General features: G+C 41.3%; 1 protein-coding gene across 2 annotated transcripts in view; it reads right to left on the bottom strand.

Moving 5' to 3' along the window:
- Positions 1-17,474, bottom strand: part of MARCHF6 (membrane associated ring-CH-type finger 6) — a 122,244-nt gene that overhangs the window by 58,805 nt on the left and 45,965 nt on the right. For both annotated transcript variants that reach the window (XM_065398618.1, XM_065398617.1), the window contains 5 exons: positions 12,888-13,080; positions 12,293-12,354; positions 10,443-10,475; positions 8,841-8,892; positions 520-578 (listed from right to left, as the gene is read on the bottom strand). In XM_065398618.1, coding sequence (XP_065254690.1) covers positions 520-578; positions 8,841-8,892; positions 10,443-10,475; positions 12,293-12,354; positions 12,888-13,080 — 399 coding nt within the window. The remainder of the gene's footprint in view (positions 1-519; positions 579-8,840; positions 8,893-10,442; positions 10,476-12,292; positions 12,355-12,887; positions 13,081-17,474) is intronic.

Genomic DNA, 17,474 nt, shown 5'->3' on the forward strand with positions numbered 1-17,474 from the left:
TTAATGGAGATATCCCATCTCCTAGAACTGGAAAGGACCTTGAAAGGTCATCGACTCCAGCCCCCTGCCTTCACTAGCAGGACCAAGTACAGATTTTGCCCCAGATCCCTAAGTGGCCCCCTCAAGGATTGAACTCACAACCCTGGGTTTAGCAGGCCAATGCTCAAACCACTGAGCTATTCCTCCCCCCAAATAGTAATTTATGAAGCATTATCCCCCATGCAATCAAGGAACACCACCATAAAATATATTAGATTTTATAAAAATATAATATTAAAAAGCCAAATTCAGTGACCTTACAAAGGGGGAGTCTTAGACAGGGATTACAATAATGAAGTTTGGGGGGAGGGTAAACAGTTAAAAGCAAAGAAAGGTCCTAGAATGAAGACATGGACAACTTCCCAGGCTGTTCTGTTGTCCTAGAGTAAAAATCAGGGGTTCCTATAAAACACAAAAATTTTAAGTTGCACAAATTTTTAAGAATTTAAAACATCAAAATTATAAAATAACCATACTTACATAGTCCTCAAAACCCAGGCCAACAACAGAGAAGTGACCAATGTGGTAAGGACAAAAAGCTGGAAAACATGAAGGGGAATACAGCAATTTTTATCATTTTCTCCATCAAATGCAATGTGAGACTTATGCTGAAAAGTCTCTGTTCTGTGGTGTGGCAATAGTTTGAATTTTCACCAGTTTTACAAAGTGGACAAAAAAGTAACTATCCATCCAATGTAGTTTGAAAGTTTCATTATAAAACTTGACATTTCTGTAGCACTCAAGACTAATAAATCACATTGCAAACTTTTAAGGGGTAATGTAGCTCAAGACTCATTTCTCTGAATTTTTTTTTAAACTTGCAATATTACAAGTAATCTATGATTACTATAACTGAAAAATGGGAACAATGATTTTGTTCCTTATTCAGCTTTCATTTGACAGTGCTCTGAATCAGCTTTATTTCCTAGTTTCATTCATTAGCTTGATAGAAGTCTTCTACGCTGCTATAGGAATCTGCCTGTATGCCTTTCCCCAACCACTACAGAAGAGTGGAGTTGCTTTTTCATAGATCAGTTGGGTGTTACTTTCCCTTTTAGTAAACATAATTTAAGAATCTGACATTTGAAATTTAAGAATTTAAAGATTTGGGGATTGTCCAGAGAAACGCAGTTCCTGCAGAAGTCTGGGAAGGGAGCAAAGAAGAAGATATATTGGGGGAAGGTAAGACACACTCCGACGAAGGAGTCAGGAAGGGGAGCTTTGAAGAGGTTTGTCACCTTTTCCCAGATCACTGAGCCAAGGATGGTATCTCATTCACAATCCTAAAGATTCCTCCCACCCACTCCCAGAGTTTAGGAAGGAAGCAGTCATGAGGGAGTCTTCTTTTCCCATACTTGAAGATCTCATATTATTGACTCATAAGTGGTTAGGTGCAGTAGGGTCAGGTATGCTCTCTTGGGGCTTGTCTACATTACCCGCTGGATCAACAGGCAGCGATCGATCCATCGGGGGTTGATTTATCGGGTCTAGTCTAGATGAGATAAATCGACCGCCAAGCGCTCTCCCGTCGACTCTGGTATTCCACCAGGGCGAGAGGCACAGGCGGAGTTGACGGGAGAGTGTCAGCCTTTGATTTACCGCAGTAAGTAGATCTAAGTACGTCGACTTCAGCTACGTTATTCACATAGCTGAAGTTGCATAATTTAGTTTGATCCCCCCCCAGTGTAGACCAGGCCTTAGTCTCCCTCAGGTCCCCTATTAGAGCTAGGAGAGAAAAGTCTGAAGCAGAAAAGATATCAATGTTCCCCCTTGGCATCGCTTCTCGTGCTTTCTCCTAGCCCTCAAAACAGAAAGGGGAAGCAAGAGCTGGAAGCTCTCATTCTTTACCTCTATCTGCTCCACTGTATCAGATGAAGAGAATTGGAGATTGCCTACCCCTTAATCTGTTCCACATGACTACTTGGAAGATGGGGATGGGAGTCTTTAGTCCCTAGTCCTGTCTATGGGGTCAAAGAGCAGGAGCAGCATGCCTGGCAGAGACTCTTCACTTGTCCAAATCCCTTCCATCGAATCAATGGCAGTAGGTGATGGCAGTGAGGAAAGATAAGGGAGAAGTATGGAGCTCTTCACTCCTCAGGATCTCTCAATGTGGCTTAGTAAGCATAAGAGGCAAATGTATAAAGTCAGGGAGAAAAAAAATCTCCACTTCTCAGGATCTCTCCACAGGAAAAAGGAGAACACGCTGAGAGGAAGCATCACTCTAGTAGCCCCTATAAAGTCAAAAGACTCAGATTTAGACCTGCTTAAGTTGCAAACAGCAGAAAGGGGAGAGAACCACCTTAAAAGTTGGGACCATGGATTAGGTACGGTTTTCAAAACTACTTTTAGTTTCTTTTTTTCCCCTTTTTTCTTCTTCTTTTTTTTTTTTTTTTTTTAAATGGGCCCAACTTCTGCCTGACAGTCCCCCTGGAAACAAAGTGTGAACTCCTCACGATTTCCCTGTGAGTATTCTAGTGATCTGTAAAATGTGTATATTGAGTCAGAGTTTAAGTAACTTGCTCAAGAACACACTGCAAGACAGTGGCAGGGTCAGAAATCAAATTCAGGAGTCCTGATTCCCAGTTCCTTGTTTTAGTCACTAGAAAATGCTTCCTATCAACAGAGGGTCCTGTGCCACCTTTAAGACTAACAGATGTATTGGAGCATAAGCTTTCATGGGTGAATGCCCACTTCGTCAGACGCATGCTTCCTATCAAGTTTCCATAGAATGTCATAGCTCAAACTTGACTGAAAGCTGCAATCCCTAGTTGCTAGTCAGGTGTTTGGAGCATGATGTACTTGTTCTAGTTCAAGTTAATTACAAAGCAGGATTTTCACAGATTATATACAATTTAAAATACTCATTCCAAACAATTACAGTATCCCTTGACAACTTTAGTTTAGGACTTAAATTTATTTTAAACTGCACTAAATTTATAACTGGGTCATACAGAACTTCATTTCAAAGCTCCTAATGGAACGTCAGAAATTGTGCTACATGATTATCAAGTTATTTTTAAACTGTAATTGCCATCAGGAAATTTCAGATTTTTCTAATTATAGTATTAAATAGAAATGATTGAAAGTGTTAGGTTTTATGTAAATAAAACATGCATTATTATTCCCTATATTCATTTTCTTTTTTAGATGTGCTAGTTTGTTTTCACATATACAATGCAGATGCCACATCTTGTTTACAGCAGGAAGCTAAGTATTGTGTACATCATTACACTGCTTGAAAAAAATGTAGCCCATACTACAAGTGGGACATTTTCCCTGGCAAGTGTATGGCCTAAGCCATCTATTTCTGCGCTATGTACAATGTATTTTAAATAATGTGTCCAGTCCTTTGGGTTGCTGAGACAACCTCTCAAAATGCATACCAATTATAAAAGTACAGTGTTGCCCACATTAATTTACAATCAGGCTCCTGGAACTACCTAAAACTTTGTGGCAGTAGTTGTAGTAGTAGGATTTTGTGTTTGTATTTTGGATAATTTAGAATGAAGGATATAATAATGTAGCATGTATTAAATGTATTGATGTATGATTTAACCATATCCTGCCTGCCACCCTTTTTGAATAACAGAAAGGAATGGCCTAAGGAGCCATTGGCAGAAACGCATCAGACAGGCTGCCTGTGTCTGAACTGATGTTAAGGCAGGAACAGACCAGAACAATCCTTATGGCTGATTATGGTCACCTTTTGTTTTAGGATAAGTTTTCATTACAGTATTTGCTATAAGGTCTTGTTTCTTATCTGCATTGCAAACGAAGTTGTGTAAGGTTCCTTTGTAATCCCTTTAGTAACCATATAACCCTTTCTAAAAAGTAATTCTGTCTGAAATTCTCTGTAAAATTGTTTGGTGTGAGTAAAGGATGTGTGCATGGTTAAGAATGAGTGTGAAAGCCATCACAGATGTCCAGATGGTCAAAAAGAAGTGAGAGACTCGGAGAGATAGCAGGAAACAATCAGAAAACATCCACTGTATCTGATACTAAACGAGTTAGAAGCATTGACAACCTCAGAGGTGAGGCAAACACCCCGGAAGGCGAGACAACAAATAAGAGATAACAGTGGAAAACCCCAAGATTAACACCACTTAAGGACTAATGATTACAGAATGACAAGGCAAAATCCATAGACGAAAGTGGGAATTTACAAGTATAAAGCTGGGGTGTTTTGCCATAGAACTCTGGGTTCAGTCCTGCAAAGCATCGGATTGCGACCGACAGAACCCAGCTCCTCACTCGTGCTCAATCTAACTGGCCATTAGATTGACTCAAGCTACAACAGACTGGTAACTATAAGACCATCTGCAGGACCTGTGTGTGTGTGTGTGTGTGTGTGTGTGTGTGTGTGTGTGTTTGAATACATATGCTAAATTGTTACCGTATATACTCGATCATCAGCTGGTTCGTTTATAAGCCGACCCCCCCAAGATGGAGAAATAAAAATGGAAGCCAACCCTATAATTCAGGGGTCGTCAAACTTTGGCTCCCGGGCCATCAGGATAAGCTGCTGGCGGGCCGAGATGGTTTGTTTACCTCGAGCGTCCACAGGCACGGAGGTAAACTTAAGTAAACAAAGTGTCCTGGCCTGCCAGCAGCTTACCCTGATGGGCCGGAACAGCAACTGGTGGGGAAATTTTGGGGGGAGGGAGAAACTGGGGGTCAGGGGAGTAACCCCTGTGACCACCCCCCACATGACCCCACCCCTAGCCCGGGACCCGCACACTCTCCACATCCCATCCCTTCCCACCTTAGCTGGGGCGGGCCAGGGGAGGATGTCTCTGGCCTGGCCGGAGCTGCTCCAACAGGCTGGGTGGAGCAGCTGCAGCGTGCGCCAGTGGGCCGGGCGCCGCAGCCTGCTCTGGGGGTCGGGGGGCGCGGCCACAGCTTGCTCTGGGGGGCAGGGCCGGGCAGCATGGCCACAGCCTGCTCTGGGGGGCGGGGCTGGGCGGCGCGGCCACAGCCTGCCAGCCCCGGAGCTGCAGCTGCTTCCCGGAGGCTGAAGGGAGAGCAGCAGAGCAGCGTGGCCAGAAGCGGAGAGACTCTTCCCTTCTGGCTCTGCTGCCTCTCCTTGCCCCCTCTGTTGGGGGGGAGGTGCTGTGTCCCACCTCTCCCTCTCTATACTCGTTCATAAGCCAACCCCCTTCTCTGATGCTTTCCTTTTTTACTAAAAAAATTCGGCTTATGAACGAGTATATATGGTATATTTTCAATAAACACGGCATATTGCCTTTTCCCCTGAAAAGATCCCGTGTGCTTTTTATAAGCATAACATAATGAAACTGACAACAAATCGGGACAATTTCATACTGCTACTTGGGAAAGTATTGAGCAATAGCAGAAGCAGTTATGGGATTTATTGATGGGGAGGACCACCCCAAAAAAGGGTGGCTTCAGGGAAAAGTGGAGACATCTTCTCATGGTCTCCTCACAATATCAAGGAGGCTCTGAGAACAGAGCACATTACTGGAGACCTTCCACTCTTTACAATAGCAAGCACCTCTCAAGAGGAGGACACACCAAACTCCTTCGCCTTTTGGGCAGCTAGATGGGGTGCAGCTTCAAGTTTATCCAAAATTTGCTAGTCAGAGGCTGATATGAAAGATGGACTCCTCAAGATCCCAAGCAGAGTTTACTCCGGAGGGAATTCTGCGCCAAAAAAATTAAAATTCTGCGCACAGTATTTTACAATTCTGCAAATTTTGTCAATATTTAAATGTGGCTCCAGCATGGCAGTGGGGAGCACAGGCCACTGGCTGCATTGAGGTAGGAGATCACCCTGAAGCCCCCCGCCCGGGTACAAGGACTCGGCAATGAGGCTGCACCTGACCCAGATACAGTGCAAGGGCTGGGCCTGCCCCAGAAACACCTCAGGGCCCTGTCCCTTTGCACCAGTTGTGGGTGGGCTGGCTCAGCCCAGCAGGATCCAAGTGTGGAGGGGCTTAGTGTGGGGAGATCCAGGTTTGTGGTGAGAGATATCCTGTGTGGGGCAATCTGGGTGTGGGTAGCTCAGTGGGAGATCTGGATGCACAGGGGCTTGTTGGAGAGTTCCGGGTGCAGGGGCAATGGGATGCTGCAGGGGATCCAGGTGAAGATGGTTGGGGCTCAGTGTGTGTGGGGGGAGTCTGGCTGTGAGGAGATGGGGCTCAGCAGGGTGGGGTCTGGGTGCTGGGGGAGTGGGGCTTGATGGGGTCGGGGTCCAGGTGCAGCTGCTTGGGGATCAGTGGGGTGGGGGGTCTGAGTGTGGGGGGCTCATTAGAGGGGTCCAAGTGTTGGGGGGTAGAGCTTGATAGGGTGAGGGTTCGATGGGACTGCTTAATGGGGGAACCACAACTGCTGCCAATGAGACGCTGCATGCCAAGCTTCCACTTCTCCCTATCCTCTTTTCTTCCCCATCTCATCCCCCTTCCACACTGCTCCATGCCTCCTCCCCCTCCCTCACTCCTACATTCCTCTCCCCCTGCCCTATTCCACCACCCTTCTTTCCCCCCACCCCTTTCCCTCATTTTCCCCCACCCTCCTTACCCAGCCCCTCTACCAGCACTTACTGTTGCACAGAAAACAGGAAGGCTCCCAGCACACAGAAGCGGGCATGACTGGCACTAGGACCCAGGAGGCAACATTCAGCTGCAGAGTCAGTGGAGCTGAGATGCAGCCTCCTTCAGCTGGGCAGCTCTGAGCTTGGAGAAACGAGGGGGGGCATTGGCACGTAATGCCGTGCGCCTCCCCATGCCTCGCCGCTGTTTGGGGGGGCAATCCCTCCCCCCAAACTGCGCCCATTGTTGTGTCCCCCCTCACCCCGGCATGGCTTCCCTTTGCTTTCCTACCGTTTTCGGCAGGGAAGCATAGGAATTCGGTGGGGGAGAGGGGTGTTTTCTGCAGGCACGCAGTCACACGGAATCCCCCCAGGAGTAAGATTTCGGGAGAAACATCATGCTAATGATGCAGGCTGGTCATTCTACTATCTGCCACTCATCTTCTCTGGAGGAGCCCTATATCCTCATCTTCTTTATCTAACTGTGGCTAGTGGGTATCTGGTAATTTTTTTAAGCCCCAAAAATACAAATATTTTCACATTAGGTGATTCCCGATATCTTGCACCAAAACATAACAAAGAGGCAAACTGTTTTTGAAATATTTAAGGGAGCAAATCAACTTTATCAGCAGCATGGATTCAGAACAAAACAATATTATTCAACTGTACAAGACTATTACTGGAGTCTTCTGCACCCCACCTCTTATTGAGGTAAAAGCATGCAACATACCAAAACAAAGGCTTCTTTACAGATTATAGTGGAAAGGTCCAGATATAATATCCTTTCTATATTGCTAGGTTAATACAATGAAAGTCAATCAATTGACAGAGTTAATTTTTCTCCACCAAAAAAGGGAGGCAGATAGGCCCTTCTATAACTACTATTGTCTTTTAAAAAACACACCACACCACACATTTGTGCACTTCTAGCCAAACCTGCTCCACTGCAGCAATTCTGAGTGTACTGGTTTGGTGCAGGGCTACTCTCTGGAGGAAGAAACTCTCCTCCCAAGTACGGAGTACTAATGGAGCTGCTCCAAGACAACTACTGCAGTCCCAAGGCTACAGTATGCGCCATAGCTGCTGGTCCCCTCCTATCCATCTGGGGCATTTGTGATTTCAGCCTGTGGGTCCCTATGACAGCGAATCCATTGGTTCCTCTCACACGCTACCCCTAAAGCCCAGCATAATACACATCTCCCACCAAAAATACAATAGTGTTCTGCCAATAATTTAATAACAAGTGATCCCACAGATTTTCCTTCCCTTAGCCTACGATAAACCCCATGTACCAGAGGTGTATGATGTCCTTTAAGAGAAAAGAGGTGAGAGACTGAGGATTCTGTTCACTTGATCTTCCATTTAAACAAAAATAATCTTAACCATAACCAAGGAGGAAAGCAACATCATTTGGAGAGCAAACAGATATTAAGGGCACTCTACTGGAAATGTTAGTGCTTTATCCCATGTACACCGAGTGTACAGATAGAACAGCACAATCTTCAACTTGAATGGGGTTGAATAAAGGCCTTACTGAAAGTAACAGGATAGTCTTCCTGGAAACTTTTTTTTAAAACAATAATTGACAACTGTGTGCAGTCTGCTGCACTCCAGAGGGGGGATGGGGGGCAAACAAACAAACAAATAAATAAATATACACACACACACACACACCCTCTTCAGAAATGATTTTATGAGCCTCAGAGACAAAAGGTATCACTTGAAGGGTCATTTAGCAATATCTAGGGAAGAATGAAAGCAGGGAAATTATATCCCATCTGTCCCCACAATTTTTGGGGGAACTTCATAAAGTAACTCCCAGGAATTCCCCCCTGAATATTATTCCACAAATATATAGTTCTCAGCTCTAACTAATAGCAATAAAGCTTAAGCAACAGCTCAAACTTTTTAAAACCAAATCCAAAAAAATTACTTTCAGTAACAAAATAAAAAGGAAAAAATATCTGTCTTGGATGCAATACATGCCACCTTGGGAACTAAAATTACACAATAAGATGCAAGTAATCCACTGAGGTCTACTCACATCCACGTGTTTGCAGGATCTGTGTAATACGATTAGTAAGAAAGGTTTATTATTCACATTTAATTATTCACTTTTTATTCTGGTTCAGTTTTTTTAAAAATTAGACACTCTGTTTTTCTCGGAGAATAAAAGTGGTCTAAAAACCAATTTTTATCAAGCATTCACAAAGAAAAAGCTAGTTTTGAAATAAGAACAAATAATAATACCTACCAAACACAAGTATGAACAGTGTGTTTAAAGACACCACCCAGAAGACATGTTCCTGGGGAAGAAAGTAAAACATATTTCAGTAAAAGCTGGGTATAAAAACATATAAATCACATAATAAGCAAATGACTGCACCTGAGTTCTTAGCTCATTATTATTCATTCTTCCCCTAAGTTGCAAGCTTAGAATTTTCTAAATTTCAGCCCCAAAAATGAAAGTGAATGTTGTGAGTGAAAATGGCGGCTATAATGGAAATTCTTTGTGGCTAGGGTTAGGAAGGGTGTTTTGCAGATAATCTACCCAGGTCTGTAAATATAAATGGCAATAGTTATACTACTTTTTATGCTTACTTTAGAAGTACAAAGAATTTATATTTTCAGAAAAAGAGGAAAATTATTTCCAGTTTAATTTGCAAAGGGATTCTTGTTTCTTACTTTGGTTAATAATAGCAAGTGTTTGCTTGTCATTGCTATAGTTAAAGGGACACAGTTGGCTATATTTACATTATAAACAAAACTCATTTAACTTACTAATAACACAGTACTCTATTAACAGTGATTTTTTTTAAACATTCAGTGTACTTGTCCTTTTGTTCTTTATGTACTACTTGTATTTCTCTCAGCTAGGACAATGAAAACCAATGTAATCAATTTCAGGTTTAGTGGTGCAATGCCTGGATTTTAAAAAGTGCAGAGGAATGCTTCTGGTTTAAAAACTGTTGTTTGGAATGTGGATGTTTGAGTGGAAATGTTTTTATTGATCATAAAATAAAAACTTGTTTTTACAAAATCTAAACTTTTGGGCAAATTTAAGTTTACAATAGATGAATAACAGCAAGTTCCGTGTAAAAATATTTGTATACTTTTTTTTTTTTTTTGAGAGTGCTCTACTAAAATATAACCTTAGCTTAAGAAATAGGAGGAAACTCTGGAATCATTTTAACTAGATGTACTCCACTGGCTAAACCCATTACTGTTATGAGGATTTTTTTTAAAACTCAATAGGTTATATTTAAGCTTTTCCTTTCATTGGTTTAAACAATAAAAGCTAAGAAAATTGCTGCACGTCAACACAGAATTAAAAATGTGATAAGCACAAGTAACTAAAGACCGGCGTAGCCTATATTACCTAAAGCTGGGTCTAAGCATAAAATTTTACCAACATAACTATGTTGGTAAGGGGTTGGTAAGGGGTGTGACTACACAAGGAGGGCTTTGGCATTCTAACTCTAAAAGTTTTTTGCTGCTTTAAGTGTATACAAGGCCCAAATATCTAGCATGGAGTTTTCAAAAAGAACTGAATCCCACTAAAAAAATATCAAAGTTACTTAGGCCCTTTTGAAAATTGTACCCTTATGGAGGACCCACCACAGCGGTATCTGATTGCCACAAAAAATTAAATCATCTATGTGAATGCATGACACATCAAGTTTATGATAAAGTAAGAAAATCTGTTTAAAGCTACCACATCGATGCAACATTTGAAATCTGCTTCATACATTATAGAACAGACTTTTTATTTAAAGTCTACATAAAACAAGTTATTAGTTTCCTTAAAAATAAGCCTACTGCAAAAACTATTCTTGAACTATAAGACTTCACTTACTAAAAAAACCAGAGATCCGTCAAGCCCAAGCATCTAAGAATAAAAGAAAGTTGAGTTCATCCACAGTTCTATATTCAAAAATCTTCATACTCCCACAACCAGCTTCAAGGTCACCCTTTTTCAAACCCACTTTTTACTGCCCTGGTTAGCTGCATGCCTTATACTACTGGACAATCAGACCAGCTCCCCAACACAAGTTTTTAAACCTATAGTAAGGTACTCTAAAACGGTCTAGTTCAGTATTGTAATCTAATCAACGGCAGCAATATTTTAATACACAATTGTTTAAATGTATAGTAGTTCATGTAAACCAAAGACAGTCTACAATTTAACTGATTATTTCAGAGAGAGTCCTGTTTCAAGAATGTGAACAGTGAAGATTTTAATTTAGCTCAGGAAATGAATTGTTTACCTAATTATAGCAGCCTCAGCATTTATTTAGTGATTTAACTGAATTTTAAATACATATGAAATCTGAAGTCAGAGAACTTGTATATCAAGATTTGTGTAAATATAATTTTGCTTTCTAGCTGCAGAGTATTACCCATGAAAGAATAAGAGCAGATGAGATTTAATCAAGAATATAATGGAGAAACAGCTCTCAGTTCTAGACCAGTCATATCTCATGCTGTTCAAGTTTGAAACAGGAATGGGCTTGCAGATGGGAAAAATATTCTCCGTTTAGTTGTACATATGTTTCAGAAAGTGCACACGGAAAAAACAAAACAAGGAAAAAGATTTTTAAAGGAATTTTCTTTTCCCTCTCCTCTAAGATCTTCTATGCCAGTCCAGACTCCTTCACTTCAAGATTAATGGAATCGTTCACAGTTTGGTGCTCTTTGTATGTCAAATTTTAAGCTAATATTTCAAGGTCTCATGGTTCTCAGATATTTCACTTAATAAACATCATGTAAACTACTGCTGAAATTTCAGATGAGCTTCCAAACTTCTTACATTCAAGGGTGACACCACCAAGAATTCTCAATGTACTGTCCCCATCAGGAAGGCAAACGCACAGACTGCCACAGAAGATCTAAGAGAGGTTTATGAGACTACTGCATTTAAACTTTGTAAAATGCTGAAGACAACGTATGTATTCATGAAAAGTTTTTGAAAATAATTAAAATATTTTTCAAATATGCAAGATAGTTCTGGAATATATATATCACTAAAAAAAAGTGAGCATAATGTTTATGCAGAAAACAAAAGAGCTAATTACTCCTTTCAGGAAAGTCCAATAGGTAAGAAAGGGTCAGAAATTTGAGTTTATATTGAGTCCTTTTCACCAAATGTCTATTAAACAAGACAATGCAGTTAGCATTCTGTATCGTTAACAGAGGACCTTTTCTATCTCCTTATTGTATCATGCTACAGATTGTGGGAAAGTTTTAGTTATGGAATTTATAAACTAGAAAACGAAATGAGATGAGCCTGTATTGGAAATCATTCTTGTACATAATTCTTGTTTGATTTTATAAAAGTGTATACTTATTTTTACTATATCTATACATACATTCACAGAAAGATTAGTTTTTAAGCTATGCACCATTTAACATCTACTGGCAAATTTAGGAGCAAAACTGAAGAGCTCAGAAAAGTGCCTTGTTGAAAGATGTTCTTAGCAATGTTTCTTCACAGTAATCAAGGAAATGCTTTTTTAAATTGTTCCTTAATACGGTATACAGTATTTTTAACTGTAATTACTTTTTGGTGTCACTAATATCCATCACAGTCAAATTTTACATGAAATCAAAGTATCAGAACCAATTTTCTATTAGGTTTAAAGTCATTTCAAATACAAGTCAGTGACTGAGAAAGCTCAGAATACTTCAGGAGAATGGCTTACTTACTCTCTCCCATGTAAGCTCTTCTGCTGCTCGATCCCATTCCAAAGCATTCCAATTCATGTCATCTACAGAGATATTATAATTGTTAAAGGTATCAACTGACGCAAAGCAGCACATTAGTCAGAGCTGTATTATGATTTAAACTAGCAAAAACACCATTTAGCTCACTCAGTATATCAGATGGGGATACAAGTCAAAAGAACATTTTAAAAGTAATTATTCTCTTTACAGTTTAATTTCTCCTCAAAAGTTAAAACAAATATTTCCTTAATGCCATTTCCCTTTTGACAATAGAAGCAGAGTAATTTCTTATTGTAGGAATGCCTGAAACCACAGAGCTGCTTATAGTTTTGGCTTTTCTTAACTGCAAAGTGTTTTAGTGCTCATTAAAAAATAAACTACATAAACATTGCAACACACATGAGAAGAGGTAAGCAGGCTGAACTCTGAGCCTACTGGCTTTGGTAGTTTCCCTATATAGGTTAATTACAAATGTAGATGTCAGCCACAAAAGTAGAATTTCCATTTTCACTTCTTTTCAATAACTATTTTATATGATCATTTTAGGGAAATGCTCCTGCTCTGTGTCACCTGTTACCTTGGGCTCCATTGTTTGCATCTGCTGCATCTTCTACTACAGCATCTTCTTCATCTTCATTGTCTTCCTCTTCCTCATCTCCCTGTTCTTCCTGAATTTCTGGGTTTTCGCCTACAACTGCATTCTCAGCAGGTGGGTTAGCAGGTTGATCAAGTGCAGCATTTTCACCTCCACCATTTCCTACCCCCTGAGCCTGCAGGGACAAAATTTCAGTGCAATTTCACTTAAATTAATTAAAGTATTGTTGTGCTTTGATCAATGTTCAGAAAAACAAACATATTAAAAGGCAACTTTTTTGGTTCCACTTAAATCATAACACAAGCCATTGCTTTTGGCAATGACATACCTCCTAAAATGTTGACAGTATCACTATCTTATTGGATTTCTGGAGATTCAATTTAGTGGTGTGCAAGAAAGATACATTATTTAAGAACACTTAAGTTAAAGAACCATACTTCTGTGTTAACATTTTGTATCTATATAGTTACAATTGATACTTATGAAAAAGTTGGGGAAAGGTTTTTTGTTTTTGTTTTTGGTTGGTTTTTGTTGTTGTTGTTGTTGTTGTTGAGTTTGTGCATTTGACAGTAATCTGTGAATATTCAATTTCTCTCCTGATGACAGACCCTTATGATCATCAATAGTTATGGAGAAAAAAATTGAAATTTAAAAATAAAATAAATAATTCAGAACATACTGTTTAAAAGGGATTCTAGCACAGAAGACTTAAACTTTACCAAAGTATGGAACACAACTTTAAGAGATGTTCTCAGGCAACTACAATTGTTGAAGTGGAAGTATTATTAGGAAAATATATTTTTAGTTTCTTTAATGCAATTTAAGGCTGGAAAGAAGGAGAGCTAGCACCACATGCAAGCCAGCTCTCCCTAGATGACCAGTAAGTGTTCCACAGACCACCCAGTTGTCCATAGACCAGTGAAAAATTTTGTTCTATCAGAAACAAATATTTTTCAGGTAGTCATTTTAAAAAAATGACCTCACCATATCACTTCAAACTTGCTTTATTGTGGTTACAAATTCAACTTCGCAGGCACTAAATCCTATTTTAAAAGAATTAATATATTATACATAGGGGGTCATAAGAACCATGATAGCTAGAAAATTATTTACTGCATAATCACAGTAAACATTACCATAAGATTCTACATTTTATAATGGTTCAGGAATGTATATTGTACACATTACAGCTGTGATCTGGTGAATTTACATAGGACTAAGTATCAGAAGGGTAGCCGTGTTAGTCTCTACCCACAAAAACAACGAGGAGTCTGGTAGCACCTTAAAGACTAACAGATTTATTTGGGTATAAGCTTTCGTGGGTAAAAAAACCCACTTCTTCAGATGCATGGAGTGAAAATTACAGATACAGGCATAAATATACTGGCACATGAAGAGAAGGGAGTTACCTTACAAGTGGAGAACCAGTGTTGACAAGGCCCATTCAGTCAGGATGGATGTGGTCCACTCCCAATAACTGATGAGGAGGTGTCAATACCAAGAGAGGGGAAATTGCTTTTGTAGTGAGCCAGCCACTCTCAGTCACTATTCAAGCCCAAATTAATGGTGTTAAGTTTGCAAATGAATTGTAGCTCTGCAGTTTCTCTTTGAAGTTTTTTTGTTGACTTTTTTTTGCTGAAGGATGGCTACTTTTAAATCTGTTATTGAATGTCCAGGGAGATTGAAATGTTCTCCTACTGGCTCCTACTCGCACAGATACAGACAGACATCATCTTCCTTTCCAAGTGCAAACAGATGGACATCATACCAAATGGACTGAAGGTAAAAAATCCATTGCAATTGACATACTACACTGACTATGGGGAGAGATTGTGCCACACACTCTCAAAGAAACTGAGGAACCACCCGATCAGCATCAGGAGAAGATCAAGAATGAGCTCTCAAAACTGGAGACTCATACAAAATCAACCTTCCACACAAACTTCCACGTGGCTGGACTTTACAAACACGAGACAAGTCATTTACAACGCACACTTTACTTCTCTACAGAGGAAAAAGGACAGTAAACTATCTAAATTCCTACATGCCACAGGGGACTACAACAGTGGTACCCTTAACTCACCCAACAATATTGCTTATCTATCCAACCACATATTTAGCCCAGCAGAAGAGTCTGTCCTATCTCAGGGACTCTCTTTCTGCCCCACCACCACCACCATGCACATGGTACAGTTCTGCGGTGAACTGGAAGCCTACTTTTGCTGTCTCCAACTGAAGGAATATTTTCAACACACCACTGAACAGTCGACTGACCCACAGGAACCCTCCAACCAACATTACAAGAAGAATTCTGTGTGGACATCTCCTGATGGTCGAAATTACAAAGTGGACTTCTACGTAGAGTGCTTCCGCAGATGTGCACAGGCTGAAATTGTGAACAAACAGCATCACTTGCTTCATAACCTCAGCCGTACAGAACGAAACACCATCCACAGCCTCAGAAAGAATTCTTCCATTATAATCGAAGGGGCTGACAAAGCAGGTGCTGTAGTCATCATGAACAGGTCGGATTACGAACAGGAAGCTGCCAGGCAACTCTCCAACACCACATTCTATAGGCCACTATCTTCTGACCCCACTGAGAAAAGAAACTACACCATCTGCTCAAGAAACTCCCTGCTATAGCACAGGAACAAATCTACACAGACACACCCCTAGAACCCCGACCAGGAATATTCTATCTGCTACCCAAGATCCATAAACCTGGAAATCCTGGACGCCCCATCAGCTCAGGCATTGGCACTCTTACAGCAGGATTATCTGGCTATTTGGATGCTCTCCTCAGACCCTACGCTACCAGCACACCTAGCTATCTTCGAGACACCACCAACTTTCTGAGGAAATTACAATGCATTGGTGATCCTGAAAACACCATCCTGGCCACCATGGATGTAGAAGCTCTTTACACCAATATTCCACAAGAGGGTGGACTAACAAGCTGTCAGGAACAGTATCCCTGAGGAGGCAACGGCACACGCAGTGACTGAGCTTTGTGACTTTGTCCTCACCCACAACCATTTCAGATTTGGGGACAACTTATACCTTCAAGTCAATGGCACTGCTATGGGTATCCACATGGCCCCACAGTATGCCAACATTTTTATGGCTGACTTAGAACAACGCTTCCTCAGCTCTCATCCCCTAGCGCCCCTCCTCTACTTACGCTACATTGATGACATCTTCATCATATGGACCTATGGGAAGGAGGCCCTTGAAGAATTCCATCAAGATTTCAACAATTTCCACCCAACCATCAACCTCAGCCTAGACCAGTCCACACAAGAGATCTACTTCCTGGACACTACAGTGCAAATAAGTGATGGTCACATAAACACCACCCTATACAAGAAACCTACTGACCGCTATACTTACCTACATGCCTCCAGCTTCTATCCAGGACACATGACATGATCCATTGTCTACATCTAAGCCCAAAGATACAACCGAATTTGCTCCAATTCCTCAGACAGAGACAAACACCTACAAGATCTCTATCAAGCATTCTTAAGACTATAATACCCACCTGGGGAAGTGAGGAAACAGCTTGACAGAGCGAGACGGGTACCCAGAAGTCACCTACTACAGGACAGGCCCAACAAGGAAAATAACAGAACACCACTGGCCATCACATAAAGCCTCCAGCTAAAACCTCTCCAGCACATCATCAACAATCTACAACCTATCCTGGAAAACGATCCCTCACTCTCACAGACCTTCGGCGGCAGGCCAGCCCTTGCTTACAGACAGCCCCCCCAAGCTGAAGCAAATACTCACCAGCAACTATACACCACACAACTGAAACACCAACCCAGGAACCAATCCCTGTAACAAACCCCGTTGCCTACTCTGTCCCCATATCTACTCTAGCAACACCATCAGAGGACCCAACCACATCAGCCACACCATCAGGGGCTCATTCACCTGCACATCTACTAATGTGATATGTGCCATCAATGCCCCTCTGCCACGTACATTGGCCAAACCAGACAGTCTCAACATAAAAGAATAAATGGACACAAATCAGACACCAGGAATGGTAACATACAAAAGCCAGTAGAAGAACACTTCATAGAATCATAGAATATTAGGGTTGGAAGAGACCTCAGGAGGTCATCTAGTCCAACCCCCTCCTCAAAGCAGGACCAACACCAACTAAATCACCCCAACCAGGGCTTTGTCAAGCTGGGCCTTAAAAACCTCTAAGGATGGAGATTCCACCACCTCCCTAGGTAACCCATTCCAGTGCTTCACCACCCTCCTAGTAAAATAGTGTTTCCTAATATCCAACCTAGACCTCCCCCACTGCAACTTGAGACCATTGCTTCTTGTTCTGTAATCTGCCACCACTGAGAACAGCCGAGCTCCATCCTCTTTGGAACCCTGCTTCAGGTATTTGAAGGCTGCTATCAAATCCCCCCTCACTCTTCTCTTCTGCAGACTAAATAACCCCAGTTCCCTCAGCCTCTCCTCTTAAGTCATGTGCCCTAGCCCCCTAATAATTTTCGTTGTCCTCTGCTGGACTCTCTCCAATTTGTCCACATCCCTTCT

This window comes from Emys orbicularis, chromosome 2 (assembly GCF_028017835.1).
Source record: "Emys orbicularis isolate rEmyOrb1 chromosome 2, rEmyOrb1.hap1, whole genome shotgun sequence".
In the NCBI taxonomy this organism is placed as follows: domain Eukaryota; kingdom Metazoa; phylum Chordata; order Testudines; family Emydidae; genus Emys; species Emys orbicularis.